Raw genomic sequence first — 17,931 nt, forward strand, 5'->3', positions numbered from 1 at the left:
GGTGATTAGCTTTTCTCATTGCCCCAGCTTTCTTGTAAAAAACTTGCCGAATAGTGCTGCCAAGACGTAACAACCTAACATAATTAGAAAAATATTTCAAAATACAGTTGAGGGGAAAATGCATATTGATGAAGAAAACCTTGTGATTATGTTACATGAAAGTTATCAATACCTTTGTTGGTTTGTTTATATATATTTCATAATTTTACATGCAGGAAGATTTCTAGTCTTCCTAGAAAGAGGAGGATTACCTGTATAGTTTTAAACCCCGTATTTTTAACTTCTCAGATTAAAACAATGGGGTTTGAGTTGAGCTTTTAAGTAGATTCTTATCTTCCATGGGCCCTTTCTGCAAGTTTTCCTCACTTTTACAGAGCTGATGTGTTTACCAATTTTTGTGTTCAATAGAGCTATCATTCTGTAGCTCTGTGGGCATTAAGTGAAAGAAAAAAGATTTTTTTCTGAAGGAGGTCTATAACTGCTCTCAATCTTTATTTGGACTGTTGCCTTCAAGAAGATAGTAATGTTAACTAGATGTGTGATGAAAAATCTGAAATTCAGATAGATGTCTTGCTTTCACTTCTGTCATTATTTCACTTCTGTCATCATTTCACTTCTGTCATCATTTCTGATGTGTTGGGAGGTAGTGGTATTTTTTTATTTTGTGCTGTTTTACTCCCAGAAGTTCTGTAGTTTTTAAGTATAAACTTTCCTAATGACAATTAAGACATGAGTGTAAAGTCATATTTATTTTAGTCAGAACGTCAGTAATAAGAATAAAAACATATAGACTAAGTTTCAGCAATTCCTACCTGAGTCTAATTTATAGTCAGTTTTAGTTGTAAGAGTAGCTGCACCTGAACCACTTTTCTATATCTAATAAATAATCTTTCAAATCTATTTAACATTTCCAGTTATAGACAAAAAAAGGATTAGATTTTTATTTACCACTAGGCAAATAAGTTGGGTAAAGAATTAACTAAAAAAAAAAGTTTGTAGTTCAGTTCTAAATCTCTAGTTGCTACATATGCCTGAGAATGTTTGTGTTAAACTAACAAATATAATAACATACTGATAATTTTCAAATTGTTTATATTTTCATACTAATATGGAATGTATTTTCTTTTAATTAACTCCTGAAAGTAAAGGAAGCTGGTATCTGCAGTCCTAATTAACAAACCTTTTTTTTCTACAAAATACAGGGTACAGATTAGACTTTTTTTTCCTTGTTTTCTTTTTTCTCTGTTCCTGAAGCCATTTGCTAAGTAACTCTGCTCCGTAATTTTCACAGCTTTTCCCTTTTGCTGTAATTTCAGGGAGGCCATGCACTCAGCTGCAGCTCCTGAACCCAGAAAGGTTTGCCCGGCTCATTAAAGAAATTATGAACAGTGTGTGGCCTGGGAGAGATGTGGTTGTACAGTGGTATCCAGGCTTGGAAGAAAAAAAGCACCCATCAGTTTCCTGGCTGAAGATGGTCTGGAAGAATCTATACATACATTTTTCTGATGACTTGAGTGTGTTTGATGAAATGCCACTTATCCCCAAGACACTGCTGGAGGAAAGTCAAACATCAGTGGAACTGGTTAGACTTAGGAATCCATCACCCATCATTCTGGAAGACGAATCTGACACTCAGCTCCCAGAATATTTAGCTGATATTATTCAGAAAATTGGTGGAGTTGTACTTAAGAAACTGGATATTTCTATCCAACATCCGCTTATAAAAAAGTATGTGCATCCACCATTGCCAAGTGCTGTTTTACAAATAATGGAAAAAATGTCCTTACAGAAACTATGCAATCAGGTTGCGTCATTCCCACCGACACATAAAGATGCTCTTAGGGCATTCTTAGCTAGTTTAACAGATGCAAATGAAAAAGAGAAGAGAATTATTCAGGAATTGCTAATATTTAAAAAAATTGAAAAACCATCTGATGAAAGTGTCCCTGTTTTTACTGGGCTAAAAGGTAGTAAGGTTTTACACCACACTGCCAAAATTCCTCCTGGTCTAAGGTTTTCTGTTCCAATAATTGACAGCAGTGATGAAGCAACTATTCGCTTAGCTAATTTGCTGAAAACAGAACAGCTAAAGAGCACAGACTGCTTGAAGTTTATTATAGAAGACATAAGAAGTGATTTTTATTCATATGATGAAACAGCACAGATCATGCAATGGGTTCTTGAAAATTTGACTTTTCTGAAAAATGAGAATACAGATGTGATAGATTGGCTGACACCACTTAAGTTTATTCGGATCTCACCGGAAAAGATAATGTCAGCAAACGAACTCTTTGATCCTGAGGTAGAACTTCTGCAACATTTGTTTTATGCTGAGGAGGAAAGTTGCTTTCCCCCTGTTATTTTTACATCCTCAGATATTCTTCATTCACTGAGACAAATAGGCTTAAAAAATGAAGGCAATCTTGATGAAAATGATATCTTAAGAGTGGCAAAAAAAATTGAAAGTTTGCATGCTGACTCTAACACCAACCATGATTTGCTGTTAAGAAAAGCTAGAACTCTCTTAACCATTTTGAACAAAAACCATATGCTGCTTCAATCATCTGAAACAAAAGCTGCAATGAAAAAGATAAAATGGATTCCTGCAAGTAAGGAAAGGCCTCCAAATTATCCAGGGTCCTTGGTTTGGAAAGGAGATCACTGTAATCTGTGCTCACCACCAGAAATGTGTGATATATCACATGCAATTTTAGTTGGTTCCTCAGTTCCTCTTGTGGAAAATGTACTGTTGGATATAGAGAAAGCACTTGGCATCCCCACCAAGCCCAGCATAAAAGCAGTCTTGAAACATTTCAAGGTGGTAGTTGATTGGCATAGTTCTAAAACCTTCAGTGATGAGGACTACTATCAATTTCAGCATATCTTGCTTGAGATTTATGGATTTATGCATGATCATCTAGAAGAAGGAAAAGAAGCTTTTAAAGCCCTGAAATTTCCCTGGGTTTGGACAGGTAAAACATTTTGTTCCCTCACACAAGCAGTTATAAAATCAGTTCCTGATCTTGATCTCCAGCCTTATCTACATTATGTTCCAAAAACTATGGCGAAGTTTCACCAGTTGTTTAAATGTTGTGGTTCAATTGAGGAGTTAACGCCAGACCATGTTTCTATGGTCATTCAGAAAATATATCTGAAGAGTGAGCAGTCTCTCTCGGAACAAGAGAGTAAGCAAAGCCTTCACATTATGTTGAGCATCATAAGATGGCTGTACAGCAACCAGATCCCCGCGAGTCTGCATACGCCCATGCCCCTGTACAGTGGCAAACTTCCTTACAAACTTGCAATGAAGCCAATTCATGAGTGCTGTTACTGTGACATCAAAGTTGATGACTTAAACGATCTTCTTGAGGATTCTGTTGAACCCATAATTTTGGTGCACGAAGACATACCAATGAAAACCGCTGAGTGGTTAAATGTCCCATGCCTTAGCACAAGATTGATTAATCCAGAAAATATGGGGTTTGAGCAATCTGGACAAAGAGAACCTCTGACTGTGAGAATTAAAAACATATTGGAAGAATACCCTTCCATTTCAGATATCTTTAAGGAGCTTCTTCAAAATGCTGACGATGCTAATGCAACGGAATGTAATTTCCTGATTGACATGAGAAGAAATATGGATATAAGAGAGAACCTTTTGGATCCAGGAATGGCAGCATGTCATGGTCCAGCTTTGTGGTCATTTAATAACTCTGAGTTTTCTGACTCTGATTTCCTAAATATAACTCGATTAGGAGAGTCTCTAAAAAGGAGTGAAGTTGACAAAGTAGGAAAATTTGGACTGGGATTCAATTCTGTTTATCATATCACTGATGTTCCTATTATTTTGAGCCGGGAATTCATGATTATGTTTGATCCAAATGTCAACCACATAAGTAAGCATATCAGAGATAAATCTAACCCTGGCATCAAAATCAACTGGAGTAAGCAACAGAAGAGACTGCGAAAATTTCCAAATCAATTTAAGCCATTTATAGGAGTTTTTGGTTGCCAGCTACCACTGACAGTAGAATCTCCCTATAGCTACAAAGGAACACTGTTCAGGCTGTCCTTTAGGACTCAACAGGAAGCTAAAGTGAGTGAAGTCAGCAGTGCATCCTACAATACAGCAGACATTTACTCTCTTGTGGATGAATTTAGCGTTTGCGGTCACAGACTGATAATATTTGCTCAGAGTGTAAATTCAATGGTTTTGAAATACTTGAAAATTGAAGCAGATGATCCCGGCGTGGCACAAGATGTTGTTACTATCAGAAAAAATCTGTGTGCTTCCAAAGCCTTGAGTGCACCAAATGTAAGTGTTTTAAAGGAAGCAGCTAAACTCATGAAGGTGTGCAGCAGCAGTACTAAAAAGCTTCCCACTGAAACACCAAAGTCATCATGTATCCTGCAGATAGTGGTAGAGGAATTTCACCATGTGTTCAGGCGGATTGCTGATTTACAGTCTCCACTTTTCAGAGGTACTGAAGAAGATCCAGCTACTTTCTTTGAAATGGCTAAATCAGGACAGACAAAAAGATCAGGTGATGAATTGCCACAGAAAACAGTAGATTCAACAACATGGCTTATATGTTCTTGCATGGATGTTGGAGATGCTTTGAAATTTTCTTTGCATGAAAGTGGACGAAGACTAGGCCTAGTTCCCTGTGGTGGTGTAGGAGTGTTGCTGTCTGAAACCAAGGATCAAAAATGGATTGTGAAACCTAATTGCAACAACATAGGTGAAGTATTCTGCTATTTACCTCTGCGAATAAAAACAGGCTTACCTCTCCACATAAATGGCTGCTTTGCAGTTACTTCAAATCGGAAAGAGATCTGGAAAACAGACACAAAAGGAAGATGGAATACGGTATTCATGAGGCATGTTATTGTAAAAGCCTACATAGAAGCTCTTTGTGTTTTACGTGACATGGCAATCAATGGTGAGCTAGTTGACTACAGTTACTGTGCAGTGTGGCCAGATCCTGATTCAGTTCACGACGATTTTTCTGTTATTTGTCAAGGGTTCTATGAGGACATAGCTCATATGAAAAGCAAAGAAGGGATCAAAGTGTTTTCTGATGGTTCGTCTTGGGTTTCCATGAAGAATGTAAGGTTTTTAGATGACTCCATACTGAAACGGCCAGACGTTGGGCCATCAGCCTTCAAGATCTTTCTGAAGTACCTTAAAAAAACTGGCTCCAAAAATCTGTGTGCTGTAGATCTTCCATCCTGGGTAAAGACAGGATTTGAAGAAGCGGGATGCAAATACATATTATTGGAGAATACTTTCTCTGAGAAACAGTTCTTTTCTGAGGTATTTTTCCCTAACATTCAGGAGATTGATCCAGAGCTACGTGATCCTCTGATGCGTTATGTTCTCAATGAAAAACTTGAGGAGTTCTCAGGAATTCTTCGTGCTACTCCATGTATTCCCTGTTCATTGGAGGGACATTCATTAGTTACACCATCAAGACTGATCCATCCTGAAGGAAGAGTTGCAAAGTTGTATGATGCTGAGGATGGAAGATTTCCTTATGGTACCACTCAGGATTATTTTAACCCTGTTATTTTGGTTAAACTTGTGCAGTTGGGAATGGCTAAAGATGATATCTTATGGGAAGATCTGATAGAACGTGCAGAGTCAGTAGCTGAAATTAACAAGACTGATCATGCCTCAGCTTGTCTCAGGAGCAGCATTATATTGAGTCTTATTGATGAAAAATTAAAATCTAGAGATCCTCGAGCTAAAGAATTTGCTGCAAAATGTCAAAACATTCCTTTCCTTCCTTTCCTTAGCAAACCAGCAGGCTTCTCACTGCACTGGAAAGGCAGTGATTTTCAGCCTGAAGAGATGTTTTCAGCAAATGATCTTTTTACTGCTGATCATCAAGATATAGTTTGCCTCATACAACCAATTCTTAATGAAAATTCTCACTCTTTTAAAGGTTGTGGTACTTTGTCATTAGCTGTCAAAGAATTTTTGGGTTTACTTAAGAAACCAGCTGTTAATTTAGTCATAAATCAGTTGGAAGAAGTTGCAAAGTCATTTGATGGAATCACATTGTATCAAGAAAACATCACTAATGCTTGTTACAAATACCTGCATGAAGCGATGTTAGAGAGTGAATCAACAAAAGCCACGATAATTGAGCAGCTAACAAACTGTAGTTTTATTTTGGTTGAGAATGTGTATGCTGATCCATCAAAAGTGTCTTTTCATTTGAATTTTGAGGCAGCACCCTATCTCTATCAATTGCCTAACAAATACAAAAATAGTTTCCGTGAGCTGTTTGAAAGTGTGGGTGTAAGACAGGCTTTCACAGTTGAAGACTTTGCTGCAGTTCTGGAATCAATAAATCAGGAGAGAGGGACCAAACAACTAACAGAAGACAGCTTTCAGCTCTGCAGGAGAATAATTAGTGAAGGAATATGGGGCCTCATTAGGGAGAAGAAGCAGGAATTTTGTGAGAAAAAGTATGGTGAGATATTGTTGCCAGATACTCGTCTTGCACTTCTGCCTGCAAAATCTTTGTGTTACAATGACTGTCCGTGGATAAAAGTTAAAGACACAACTGTTAAATATTGTCATGGCGATATTCCAAGAGAAGTTGCAGTGAAGCTTGGAGCAATACCAAAACGCCATAAAGCTTTAGAAAGATATGCATCAAATATCTGCTTTACTACCCTTGGAACAGAATTTGGCCAGAAAGAAAAATTGACTAGTAGAATTAAAAGCATTCTGAATGCTTACCCTTCAGAAAAAGAAATGCTGAAAGAGCTTCTTCAGAATGCAGATGATGCAAAAGCCACAGAGATCTGTTTTGTGTTTGATCCTAGACAGCATCCAGCCGATAGAATATTTGATGAGAAATGGGCACCACTTCAAGGACCAGCACTGTGTGTTTACAACAATCAGCCTTTTACAGAAGATGATATTCGGGGAATCCAGAACCTTGGAAAAGGTACAAAAGTAGGGAATCCCTGTAAAACTGGACAATATGGCATAGGTTTCAATTCTGTTTATCACATTACGGATTGCCCTTCTTTCCTGTCTGGCAATGATATACTTTGCATCTTTGACCCTCATGCGAGATATGCACCAGGTTCAACATCAACAAGTCCTGGCCGCATGTTTAGAGATCTAGATGCAGATTTCAGAACACAGTTCTCAGATGTACTGGATCTGTACTTAGGAAATCACTTTAAACTGGACAATTGTACGATGTTTAGGTTTCCTCTTCGAAATGGAGAAATGGCGAAAGTGTCAGAAATTTCATCAGTTCCATGCTCAGATAGAATGGTCCAAAATCTTTTGGATAAGCTGCGTACAGATGGAGCAGAACTCCTAATGTTTTTGAACCATATGGAAAAAATTTCTATTTGTGAGATAGAAAAAACAACAGGAGCACTGAATGTCCTGTATTCTGTACAAGGCAAAATCACTGATGGAGACAGACTGAAACGAAAGCAATTCCATGCATCTGTGATCGACAGTGTAACTAAAAAGAAGCAGCTAAGTGAAATACCTGTACAGCAGATTACTTACACAATGGATACTGAAGACTCTGAAGGAAATCTCACCACTTGGTTAATTTGTAACAGGTCAGGCTTTTCTGCCATGGAAAAGGTATCCAAAAGTGTGGTCTCAGCCCACAAGAATGAGGACATTACTCTTTTCCCTCGTGGTGGAGTAGCAGCTTGCATTACTCACAATTACAAAAAACCCCACAGAGCATTCTGTTTCTTACCTTTATCATTAGAAACTGGATTACCTTTCCATGTGAATGGACACTTTGCTCTAGACTCTGCCAGAAGAAATCTGTGGCGTGATGATAACGGTGTTGGAGTAAGAAGTGACTGGAATAGTAGTCTAATGACAGCGCTGATAGCACCAGCCTATGTTGAACTGCTGATTCAGCTGAAGAAGAGGTATTTTCCAGGCACTGATCCTACAGTATCAGTGCTGCAAAACACACCTATTCATGCTGTGAAAGACACTTTAAAAAAGTTTTTATCCTTTTTTCCAGTTAATAGACTTGATATTCAACCAGACTGGTATTGCTTAGTGAAAGCAGTTTACAGTTGCATTTATGAAGATTTGAAGCGTCTTTTACCTGTTATGAGAGCTCCAAATGTTGATGGTTCTGATTTGCATTCTGCTGTTATCATCACATGGGTTAACATGTCTACTGTGAACAAAGGCAGACCATTCTTTGACAATTTGCTACAAGATGAATTGCAGCACCTCAAAAACACAGAATACAACATCACAACACGGAAGACAGTGGCTGAAAATGTTTACAGACTAAAGCATTTACTCTTAGAAATTGGATTTAATTTGGTATACAACTGTGATGAGACTGCAAATCTCTACCACTGTTTGGTAGATGCAGATATTCCTGTCACCTATGTGACACCTGCTGATGTCCGATTGTTTTTGATGACATTTTCTTTTCCAGACTCTAACTGCCACATTGGAAAGTTACCCTGTCGTCTTCAGCAGACAAATTTGAAGCTGTTCCATAGCCTCAAACTCCTGGTTGACTACTGTTTCAAAGATGCAGAAGAAAATGAAATCCAAATTGAGGGTTTGCCACTCCTCATTACTCTTGACAATGTTTTGCAAGTTTTTGATTCAAAGCGACCAAAGTTCTTGACAACATACCATGAATTGATTCCATCACGGAAGGATCTCTTTATGAACACATTGTATTTGAGATACAACAATATTCTGCTCAGCAGTGAAGTAGCAAAAGTCTTTGATATCAAAAGTTTTGCTGAATTGTTATCATCTGTGCTGCCTAGAGAGTATAAAACTAAAAATTGTATGAAATGGAAGGAAAACTTTGCAAGTGAATCTTGGCTTAAAAGTGCTTGGCATTTTATCAGTGAATCTCTAAATATTAAGGAAGAGCAAGAAGATACACAAGCAAAATTTGATGGTGTTGTTGACACTTTGAAGGACTGGACGTTGCTCCCAGGTGTAAAGTTTACTGTCTCAGCCAATCATCTGGTTGTGCCAGAGTGTGATGTCTTGCTGCCACTCAGCATCATGCACATAGCTGTCTTTCCAAATGCTCAGAGTGATAAAGTCTTCCATGCTTTAATGAAAACGGGCTGCATTCAGCTGGCATTGAACAAAATCTGCTCCAAAGACAGTGCTTTAGTGCCTTTGTTGTCGGGGCGTACAGCAAACATAGATAATCCCTCCAGCGTTCTGAAAGCCATACAATATATGGTACAAACATCAACATTTAAGACTGAAAAGTTAGCAGAAAGTGACTTTGAGGCTCTCCTAATGTACTTCAATTGCAACCTATGTCATTTGACATCTCAGGATGACATTAAAATTTTAAAGTCTCTTCCGTGTTACAAATCAATCAGTGGCCGATACATCAGCATTGCAAAATATGGCACGTGCTATGTCCTCACAAAAAGCATCCCATCAGTGGAAGTAGACAGATGGACACAGTCAACTTCATCAGCTTTTCTTGAGGAGAAGGTTCATTTGAAAGATTTGTATACTATGCTTGGCTGTGTCTCTGTGGATGATCTTGAAGTGTACTTGAAACATCTTTTGCCAAAAATTGAAAGTCTGTCTTACGATGCAAAATTAGAACATTTGATCTACTTAAAGAATAGGCTAACTAGCATTGAAGAAACTTCAGAAATGAAAGAACAGCTGTTTGAAAAGCTTGAAAGCATTTTGATCATTCATGATGCAAGCAATAGGTTAAAACCTGCCAAGTTCTTTTATGACAGGACTGTAAAAGTCTTTGAAGTTATGCTGCCTGAAAAATTCTTTATACCTCAAGATTTTTTTAAGAAGCTAGAGCAACTTACAAAACCAAAAAATCAAGTGGCGTTCCTTCCATCATGGGTAACTTTTCTGCGACATATCGGATTGAAATTCATCATTTCACAGCAGCAGTTACTGCAGTTTGCTAAGGAAATCAGCATGCGAGCAAATACAGAAAACTGGTCTAAAGAAACACTACAGAATACTGTTGACGTTCTCCTCCATCATATATTTCAAGAAAGAGCTGACCTTTTTTCAGGAAATTTTCTTAAAGAATTGTCTTTAATTCCTTTTCTGTGCCCTGAGCGAGCTCCAGCAGAATTTGTGAGATTTCATCCTCAGTATCAAGAAGTTAATGGAACTCTTCCTCTTATACGATTCAATGGGGCACAGGTGAACCCTAAATTCAAGCAGACGGATGTGTTGCAGTTGCTGTGGACATCATGTCCTATTCTTCCTGAGAAAGCAACACCTTTAAGCATCAAAGAGCAAGAGGGGAGTAGTCTTGGTGCGCAAGAACAGCTTGAGCAAGTTTTAGCCATGCTGAATGTTAATTTGGACCCTCCTCTGGACAAAGTTATCAATAACTGCAGGAACATATGCAATATAACAACTTTGGATGAGGACATGGTGAAAACTAGGGCCAAGGTCCTAAGGAGCATTTATGAGTTTCTCAGCACAGAGAAGAGGGAATTCCGCTTTCAGCTTCGAGGAGTTTCTTTTGTAATGGTGGAAGAAGGTTGGAAGCTCCTTAAGCCTGAGGAAGTGGTGATAAACCTTGAGTATGAATCTGATTTTAAACCTTATCTTTACAAACTTCCTTTAGAACTTGGTACTTTCCATCAGTTATTTAAACATTTGGGCACTGAAGACATTATTTCAACAAAGCAGTATGTTGAAGTTTTAGGTCGCATATATAAGAGCTCGGAAGGAAAGCAATTGGATCCCAATGAAATGCGCACAGTTAAAAGAGTAGTTTCAGGCCTGTTCAAAAGTCTTCAGAATGATTCTGTAAAGGTGAGAAATGACCTTGAGAATATGAGAGATTTTGCCCTTTACCTTCCCAGTCAAGATGGTAGGTTGGTAAAATCTAGTATCTTAGTTTTTGATGATGCACCCCACTACAAAAGCAGAATCCAAGGTAACATTGGTGTGCAGATGCTTGTTGATCTCAGCCAGTGTTACTTAGGCAAAGACCATGGCTTTCACACTAAATTGATAATGTTATTCCCTCAGAAGCTGAGGCCTCGCTTACTTAGCAGTATACTTGAAGAACAGTTAGATGAGGAGTCTCCCAAAATTTGTCAGTTTGGAGCGTTATGTTCTTTGCAGGGAAGGTTACAGTTACTGTTGTCTTCAGAGCAGTTCATCACAGGACTCATTAGGATTATGAAGCATGAAAATGACAATGCTTTCCTGGCTAATGAAGAAAAAGCAATAAGACTTTGCAAAGCTTTGCGAGAAGGTTTGAAAGTTTCCTGTTTCGAGAAGTTGCAAACAACATTAAGAGTTAAAGGGTTTGCTCCTATTCCTCACAGCAAAAGTGAAACATTTGCTTTCTTGAAGAGATATGGGAATGCAGTAATATTGCTTTACATACAGCATTCTGACAGCAAGGACATAAATTTCCTCTTAGCATTAGCCATGACCTTAAAATCTGCAACTGACAACCTGATTTCTGATACCTCATATTTAATTGCCATGCTGGGTTGTAACGATATTTATCGGATCAGTGAGAAGCTTGACAGCTTAGGAGTGAAGTATGACTCTTCTGAGCCATCAAAACTTGAACTACCAACACCTGGCACTCCTATACCAGCTGAAATTCACTATACACTTCTAATGGATCCAATGAATGTATTTTATCCTGGTGAATATGTTGGTTACCTTGTTGATTCTGAAGGTGGTGATATATATGGATCATATCAGCCTACTTACACCTATGCAATCATCGTGCAAGAAGTAGAAAGAGAAGATGATGAAAGCCCCAGTTTTCTAGGGAAGATTTACCAGATTGATATTGGATATAGTGAATATAAAATAGTGAGCTCTCTTGACTTGTACAAATTTTCCAGACCAGAGGAAAGCTCTCAAGGCAGGGATAGCACACCTTCTACCCCAACCAGTCCTACAGAATTTCCAGCACATGGACCAAGGGCAATTCCACCTATCTTCACTGGTAGAGAGGGCCACAAAACAATGTCCTCAAAACACCACTCTCCAAAAAAGATAAAGTCAAACTCGTTGCCAGAAATATTAAGAGAAGTGACATCTGTGATTGAACAGGCTTGGAAGCTTCCAGAATCAGAAAGAAAAAAGATTATTAGGAGGCTGTATCTTAAATGGCACCCAGATAAAAATGCAGAGAATCTTGATATAGCTAATGAGGTTTTCAAACATTTGCAGAATGAGATTAACAGGATGGAAAAACAGGCCTTTATGGATCAAAATATGGACAGAGCCTCAAGGAGACCATTTTCATCTTCTGCTTCTCGATTTCAGTCAGATAAATTTTCATTTCAGAGATTTTACACTTCATGGAATCAGGAAGCAACAAGCCACAAATCTGAAAGGCAGCAGTACAAAGAAAAGTGTCCCTCCTCCACAGGGCCCTCCTACTCCCAGCGCTTTTTTGTTCCCCCTACGTTCAGGTCCGTTGGCAATCCTGTGGAGGCGCGTCGATGGCTTAGGCAGGCCCGAGCCAACTTCTCAGCCGCACGAAACGACCTTCATAAAAATGCCAATGAATGGGTGTGCTTCAAGTGCTACCTTTCTACTAAACTGGCCTTGATTGCAGCTGACTACGCTGTGAAGGGCAAGTCAGACAAAGACATAAAACCAGCAGCCCTCGCACAAAAAATAGAGGAGTACAGTCAGCAACTTGAAGGACTTTCAAATGACGTTCAGACATTGGAGGCTTATGGAGTAGATAGCTTAAAAACGAGGTATCCTGACTTACTTCCTTTTCCACAGATTCCCAATGATAGGTTTACTTCAGAAGTTGCTATGAGAGTGATGGAATGTACTGCTTGCATCATAATAAAACTTGAAAACTTCATACAACAAAAAATATAAATTATTTGAAGAGGTTAGGGAACTGTTTTATCAAGAATTAGGTGTTTCAAGTGGTGGTATACAAATGCAATTGTGCAGATTATGGAACATCCAAGAGGTTGCATGGTGCCAAGCAGTTTAGAAGTGTCATGCACAAAGGTGGATTGTACCGAGGTACCTAGAACTGAAATTTACTTAAATGGGATTTTTTTTCCTAACTGAGCCTGCTGTTAAGCAAACTGTAAAACCTGAATATTTTTTAGAATTTGCAAGGAAATTGAGCTGCAAAAATTAGATGTATGCACAACATTGTGATTAATTGGCATATTATTGAACTGCACTTTATATAACCAAAGCTTAGCTTTCTGTTAGATAAAGCCTGTAATTATAACTCCTTATTAGATTTATTTCATTTAATGTAATGTTTCTGAAAGGATAATGTCAGTTTTCAATGTACTAATCTTAAGACTGGACATACAATGAAATGGGAAAGGGGGTGGAAGTTAAAATAACTTTGGAGATATTACTCCAAAGCATATCTGTATTCTTTTGCGTTCTGTGGACATTCATGTCACTCATAGTAATACTCTTATCAGCTGGATCTGATTATAAATTTGCTGCAGCATCACACTGTAAACATTTAAAGGATAGTTTAGTACATGTAAATTGGTACAGTTTATTTTAATGTTGAATAATGATACTTGATTTAACATGCCACATCATGTCATGCATTGATTGCATTTACTTTATTATAAAATAATTAAGTATTTAATTTACTTTTTTTAGAGCCTGTCATCTTTTGTTTAATGAATAAGCATGTAGATGATATAAAATCTGTGAACATTATTATACGGTGTTTTATGGGTTTTTTTTGGAACACCAAAACTCAGTTTTCAGATGCCTAAATGCTTGAGTTCCTTTTTTTTCCCCTCTGTGTGTGCCTTTGTGTGTGTACATATATATATATATTTTTCCACAAACATTGATAATAGTACAATTCAGAAACTCATTTTTTGGTGTACACAGAGCACTGTTTTTTGTTACATGTTTAAAGGTGCTGCAATGTAATGCTGGTTTTATTTTGTTATTCACTACAGCCCTTGAGAAATCTGATTATTAGTTCACACTTTTTCTTTTACAGTTTGTAATACTTTTGGTAATGTCATGCAGTATGTTCAACATTAGCTTTTTGTAAAAAAAGTTTTAAAAATAAAAAATGGAAGGATAATGCTAAATGAAAGGATTTTTTTTTGCTGGATCAGCCACATTAAACATAAATGTCAAACATTTTCCAGTGGCGTGCTGTTACACTTGTCTAATTGACAGCACAGTGAAACTGCAATTTAACCTACAGAATACAAAGGAAAATAAACAACAGTAAGCTTGCTGATACAGCTGATATAGCTGTGATAGTGTTGTAATACAAAAACAAAAAATCACAATAACGTCTGCCTCAGTTTTGAGTAAATTAGAAAGGCTTTGTTCTTGAAGAAATGTGACAGTTGGAAGACAATACTGCTTCTGATTGTGGAGCCCTATTATTATTATTTCTGCTATTAAATTAAGTGCCATAAATTTAATAAAGAAAAATGCAAACATATATTTCAGTCCGACGTGTTTTGATTTTATAATGTAAGCTAACTTTACCTATTATTTGAAGCTTTTATATAGGTAAATACACAATCTTTTTTTGATTAATTCTAAATAATTGTACAAATATTGAAATACTACTGAAAAGGAAACTTGCCTTTTTTTTTTTTTTTCAATGACAAATGTTTGCAGTTTTCTCAAACAAATTGTACATTTGCTGGGGTTTTTTTTTTGCAATAAATAGTCTGTGAGTGAAACACAAATCCTGGTGTGCCATGAAATAAATCAGTTTAGTTAATTCCCTGTGTTTTTTAAATAGATTCCTTTGTGGTTCTTGCTTTGTGCATTAAGTCAGATGAATAGTCTTCAGGGTAAGATTGAAGACTAAAATACTTGAAAAGGAAACCGTTCTCATGCTTTTCATTTTAAATGGAGCTAAAACATAAGGTCTCATAGAAGCATGCAAAACAGTGACAGGAGCACCATGAACACCCCTGTTTTTACGTAAGCTCTTGAAGAAGAAAATCCTCTAAGTGTATAACTGTGTTTTATAAGCAACTTATGTTGCCTTACCAGTATTAGTATTACGAACTGTTAAAATGGCTGTGCAGAATCACTAAACTATTCTAACTTTAATTTTGGTTATTTTGTATATTCTGTTGAGTGCTGACACTGAGAAAGAAAATGGTCCTAGTTCTTAGGAAGCTAATAGTCTGAAATAATTTTAAACTCTGAGCCAAGTTGAGAAAGAAAACTGGAATGACACAGAAAAATGAATTAATTCTCTTATTCCTGAATTGAAACTAACAATAAAATTTACAGATGTCTGCAAAGGGACAAGCGAGTTGTCTCAGTAGGAAGTCTTTTAGTTTCTTATTTGCTTAACTCACTGTAACAGCTAACATAAATAAAGAGGCTTTGCAAGACCATGAAACCATATTTTGACAGAACATGATTTTGTAAATGCCATTTAATTCCTGATTAAAAAGAAAAACGAATGCTTAAATGATTCTTCCTTTTGGCTCAGCTGGGAGACTTGACAATGTGTCTAAGTCGGGTATGGAGGCTTAGAACAGTTAGGATGTGATGATTCTGTAGTAAAGGTCTGTAGAAGTAAATGTTAGCATGTAGGTTCCACAAAAATACATTTAGCAAGTAATTCTGCACATTAAATGAGTTCTCACTGGAGAAAATACCTTTTCATTCAGATCTCCTGCCTTCCACAGATACCAGCAGTTTATCTAGGAAAAGCAGCTTCAGTTTTTGTCTCCCAAAATTACAGTTGAGGAGTTTAACAAAAAGTCAGTGGTCTAGGAAGCTGATTCAACTACATACAGAGCAGCTTAAATCTAAGGAACTGCAGTTGGAATAAGCCTTGATAGGCTTGTTACTATCTTGTGCTTTAAAAGCTTTCCTCTCAAACAGTGAAGTGTTACACAGCTATTCTAAAAAGCACAGGACACTTGCCTCAACAATTAGTGACAAGAAAAAATACCTCTTGTTTTTTTGTGTTTTTTTTCTGTTTTGTTTTTGTTGTTGTTTTTTGTTAAGGACACAGATTTTTGTGTAGCTGACTACCAGAAGAATAAATGAATGAATAAAAAGAATAAATTTTGTAAAAAATGTAGTTTTACAGTATTTGTACTCTAATCATTATCAGTAAAGTTACTGTAATGATTTGTGAAATAGGGTTTAAAAATTACTATAAGGATTGCATTCACTTGGAACTGGTATACTTGGGTTGCTTTCAACAAGGCTATAATTAAATGTATTGTAATTTCTCCAATTGAAGTAGGGGAATGTAGTACCACCTTTGAGATTTTCTGTTGCTGGATCTAAACTCTTTGAGAAAGGCTGGATTGGTCCTGGGGAACAAAGGCAGAACGAACAGCTCAAAAATAACTAAACCTGGCAGCCAAAATAAATGTTTTCATTTGAAGAAGACACACTTTTTTTTTTGTCACATGAAGAGTTTTGTCAATGAATTTTCATCAAAACTGTTTATCTTTGGTTTGTTTTCTGGATGATTAATTCAGTAGCACTGCAGTAATTTCTTTGTTTACTTTCACCCACTACTGATTAAGACAAATGAATTCTAGATGTCCAATGAAACCTAATTGTAAAGCATTTCCTAAATTCTGCTAAGTACATTTTTAGCTGGGACCAAGAATTGTGTTCATATTTTTAAATAAAGTGCATTTCACATTCTTAGTCTTGTAAAAACAGTTTTGTTTTAAAAATGAAAACATTCATTTAAGCTATGTTTCATTTGAATACAAAAGCAGAAGCAGATTGTTCAAAATGTATAAAGTTTATTTAAGAACTTGGTTTCCAATTCTCGCAATTTCCTTTTGCATAAAGCTATATAAAGATAGACAACTGCAAATACTAAAGGACTGTGAAATGGAAAAAAAAAAAGCTCGTGTTTGCGCAATCACCACTGAAGTTTTTCTATCATTTTTCCACTGTGTAACAATTGCAACCAGTTGCAAGAACAGCTGTAAATTATTCTTTTTGAGGGAGTAAATATGCAAACAAATCAGTTCACTATGCTAGAAGTGATTTTTTTCTCTTCTGCATTTGGATAATGCTTTTGGAAATAAACTAGAGAACTGCATACTCTCACTTCCCTGTGCCATAATTTTCTGTTACTCTAACTAATTACGGTAGTTTGATTCAAATAGAAACAGTAATTTTGAAGTATTAAAGAAGGGGAAATAGACATCCACATAGAATTATCAGAAATAGTGATGTATGACCTATGTTGAGATTAACAGCAATTCAGATTGTAGCATCAGCTGATAATACTCTGGTAATGTTAGCATAAATTTTGTTTCTCTACTAACCACACCTAAAAGAAAAAAAATAGTCTGTGACAAGATGTTGCCACCTATGCTTTATGTGCACAACTTACTGGAACAATACTTCTGATGTCAGTGTTGTAGCATAATGAAAAGAAGAATCAAATTTAAGCAATGAAAAGGATCACACTGGTGATTTGTGTGATGGTAGGGCTAAGGGTACAGCAGACCTCTTTAGGTTTTGGTACTACTTAGACTCCACCTGTGAAATGAAGCAAGTCCAGAAGATTTATCTCCACATGAAAGGTGGTAGTTATTGCAGTGTCTAAATGAAGTGCCATCCTGCTTAATAGTGTTACCAGCCAGGGGACTGCACCCTGATTTTCCTAGCTCTTTAGGGATCAGGTTATTCTTGCCTGGAAAGCCTCAGTTCAGTCCCTTGCTGTGAATTAATTGGCAAATCACATTTGAAAATGTGCCTCCATAACAAAAGCTTAAAATGTATAACTTGAAGTGCTGCGCTTCTACTGCCAGCAGAACAAGGAGATTTTAACTATTTTGCAGTATCTGGCTAACATTTAGGTGTTATATTAGTGAATTATTTGTTTGATACTCCATGGAAACGGGCATATGTTCCTTGATGTCAGAACAATGGCTGAAATTTCTAAGGACTCAAGTCCCAGT

At 36.9% G+C, this 17,931-nt stretch overlaps 1 protein-coding gene across 3 annotated transcripts in view; it reads left to right on the forward strand.

The window, feature by feature from the left end:
- The window catches only part of SACS (sacsin molecular chaperone), a 57,648-nt gene extending 40,585 nt beyond the window's left edge, over positions 1 to 17,063 (forward strand). For all 3 annotated transcript variants that reach the window (XM_064717307.1, XM_064717304.1, XM_064717316.1), the window contains one exon: positions 1,317 to 17,063. In XM_064717307.1, the coding sequence (XP_064573377.1) occupies positions 1,317 to 12,877 (11,561 nt within the window). In that variant the 3' untranslated portion in view covers positions 12,878 to 17,063. The remainder of the gene's footprint in view (positions 1 to 1,316) is intronic.
- The last annotated feature ends 868 nt before the right edge of the window (positions 17,064 to 17,931 follow it).

Source organism: Zonotrichia leucophrys, chromosome 1 (genome assembly GCF_028769735.1).
Source record: "Zonotrichia leucophrys gambelii isolate GWCS_2022_RI chromosome 1, RI_Zleu_2.0, whole genome shotgun sequence".
NCBI lineage: Eukaryota > Metazoa > Chordata > Aves > Passeriformes > Passerellidae > Zonotrichia > Zonotrichia leucophrys.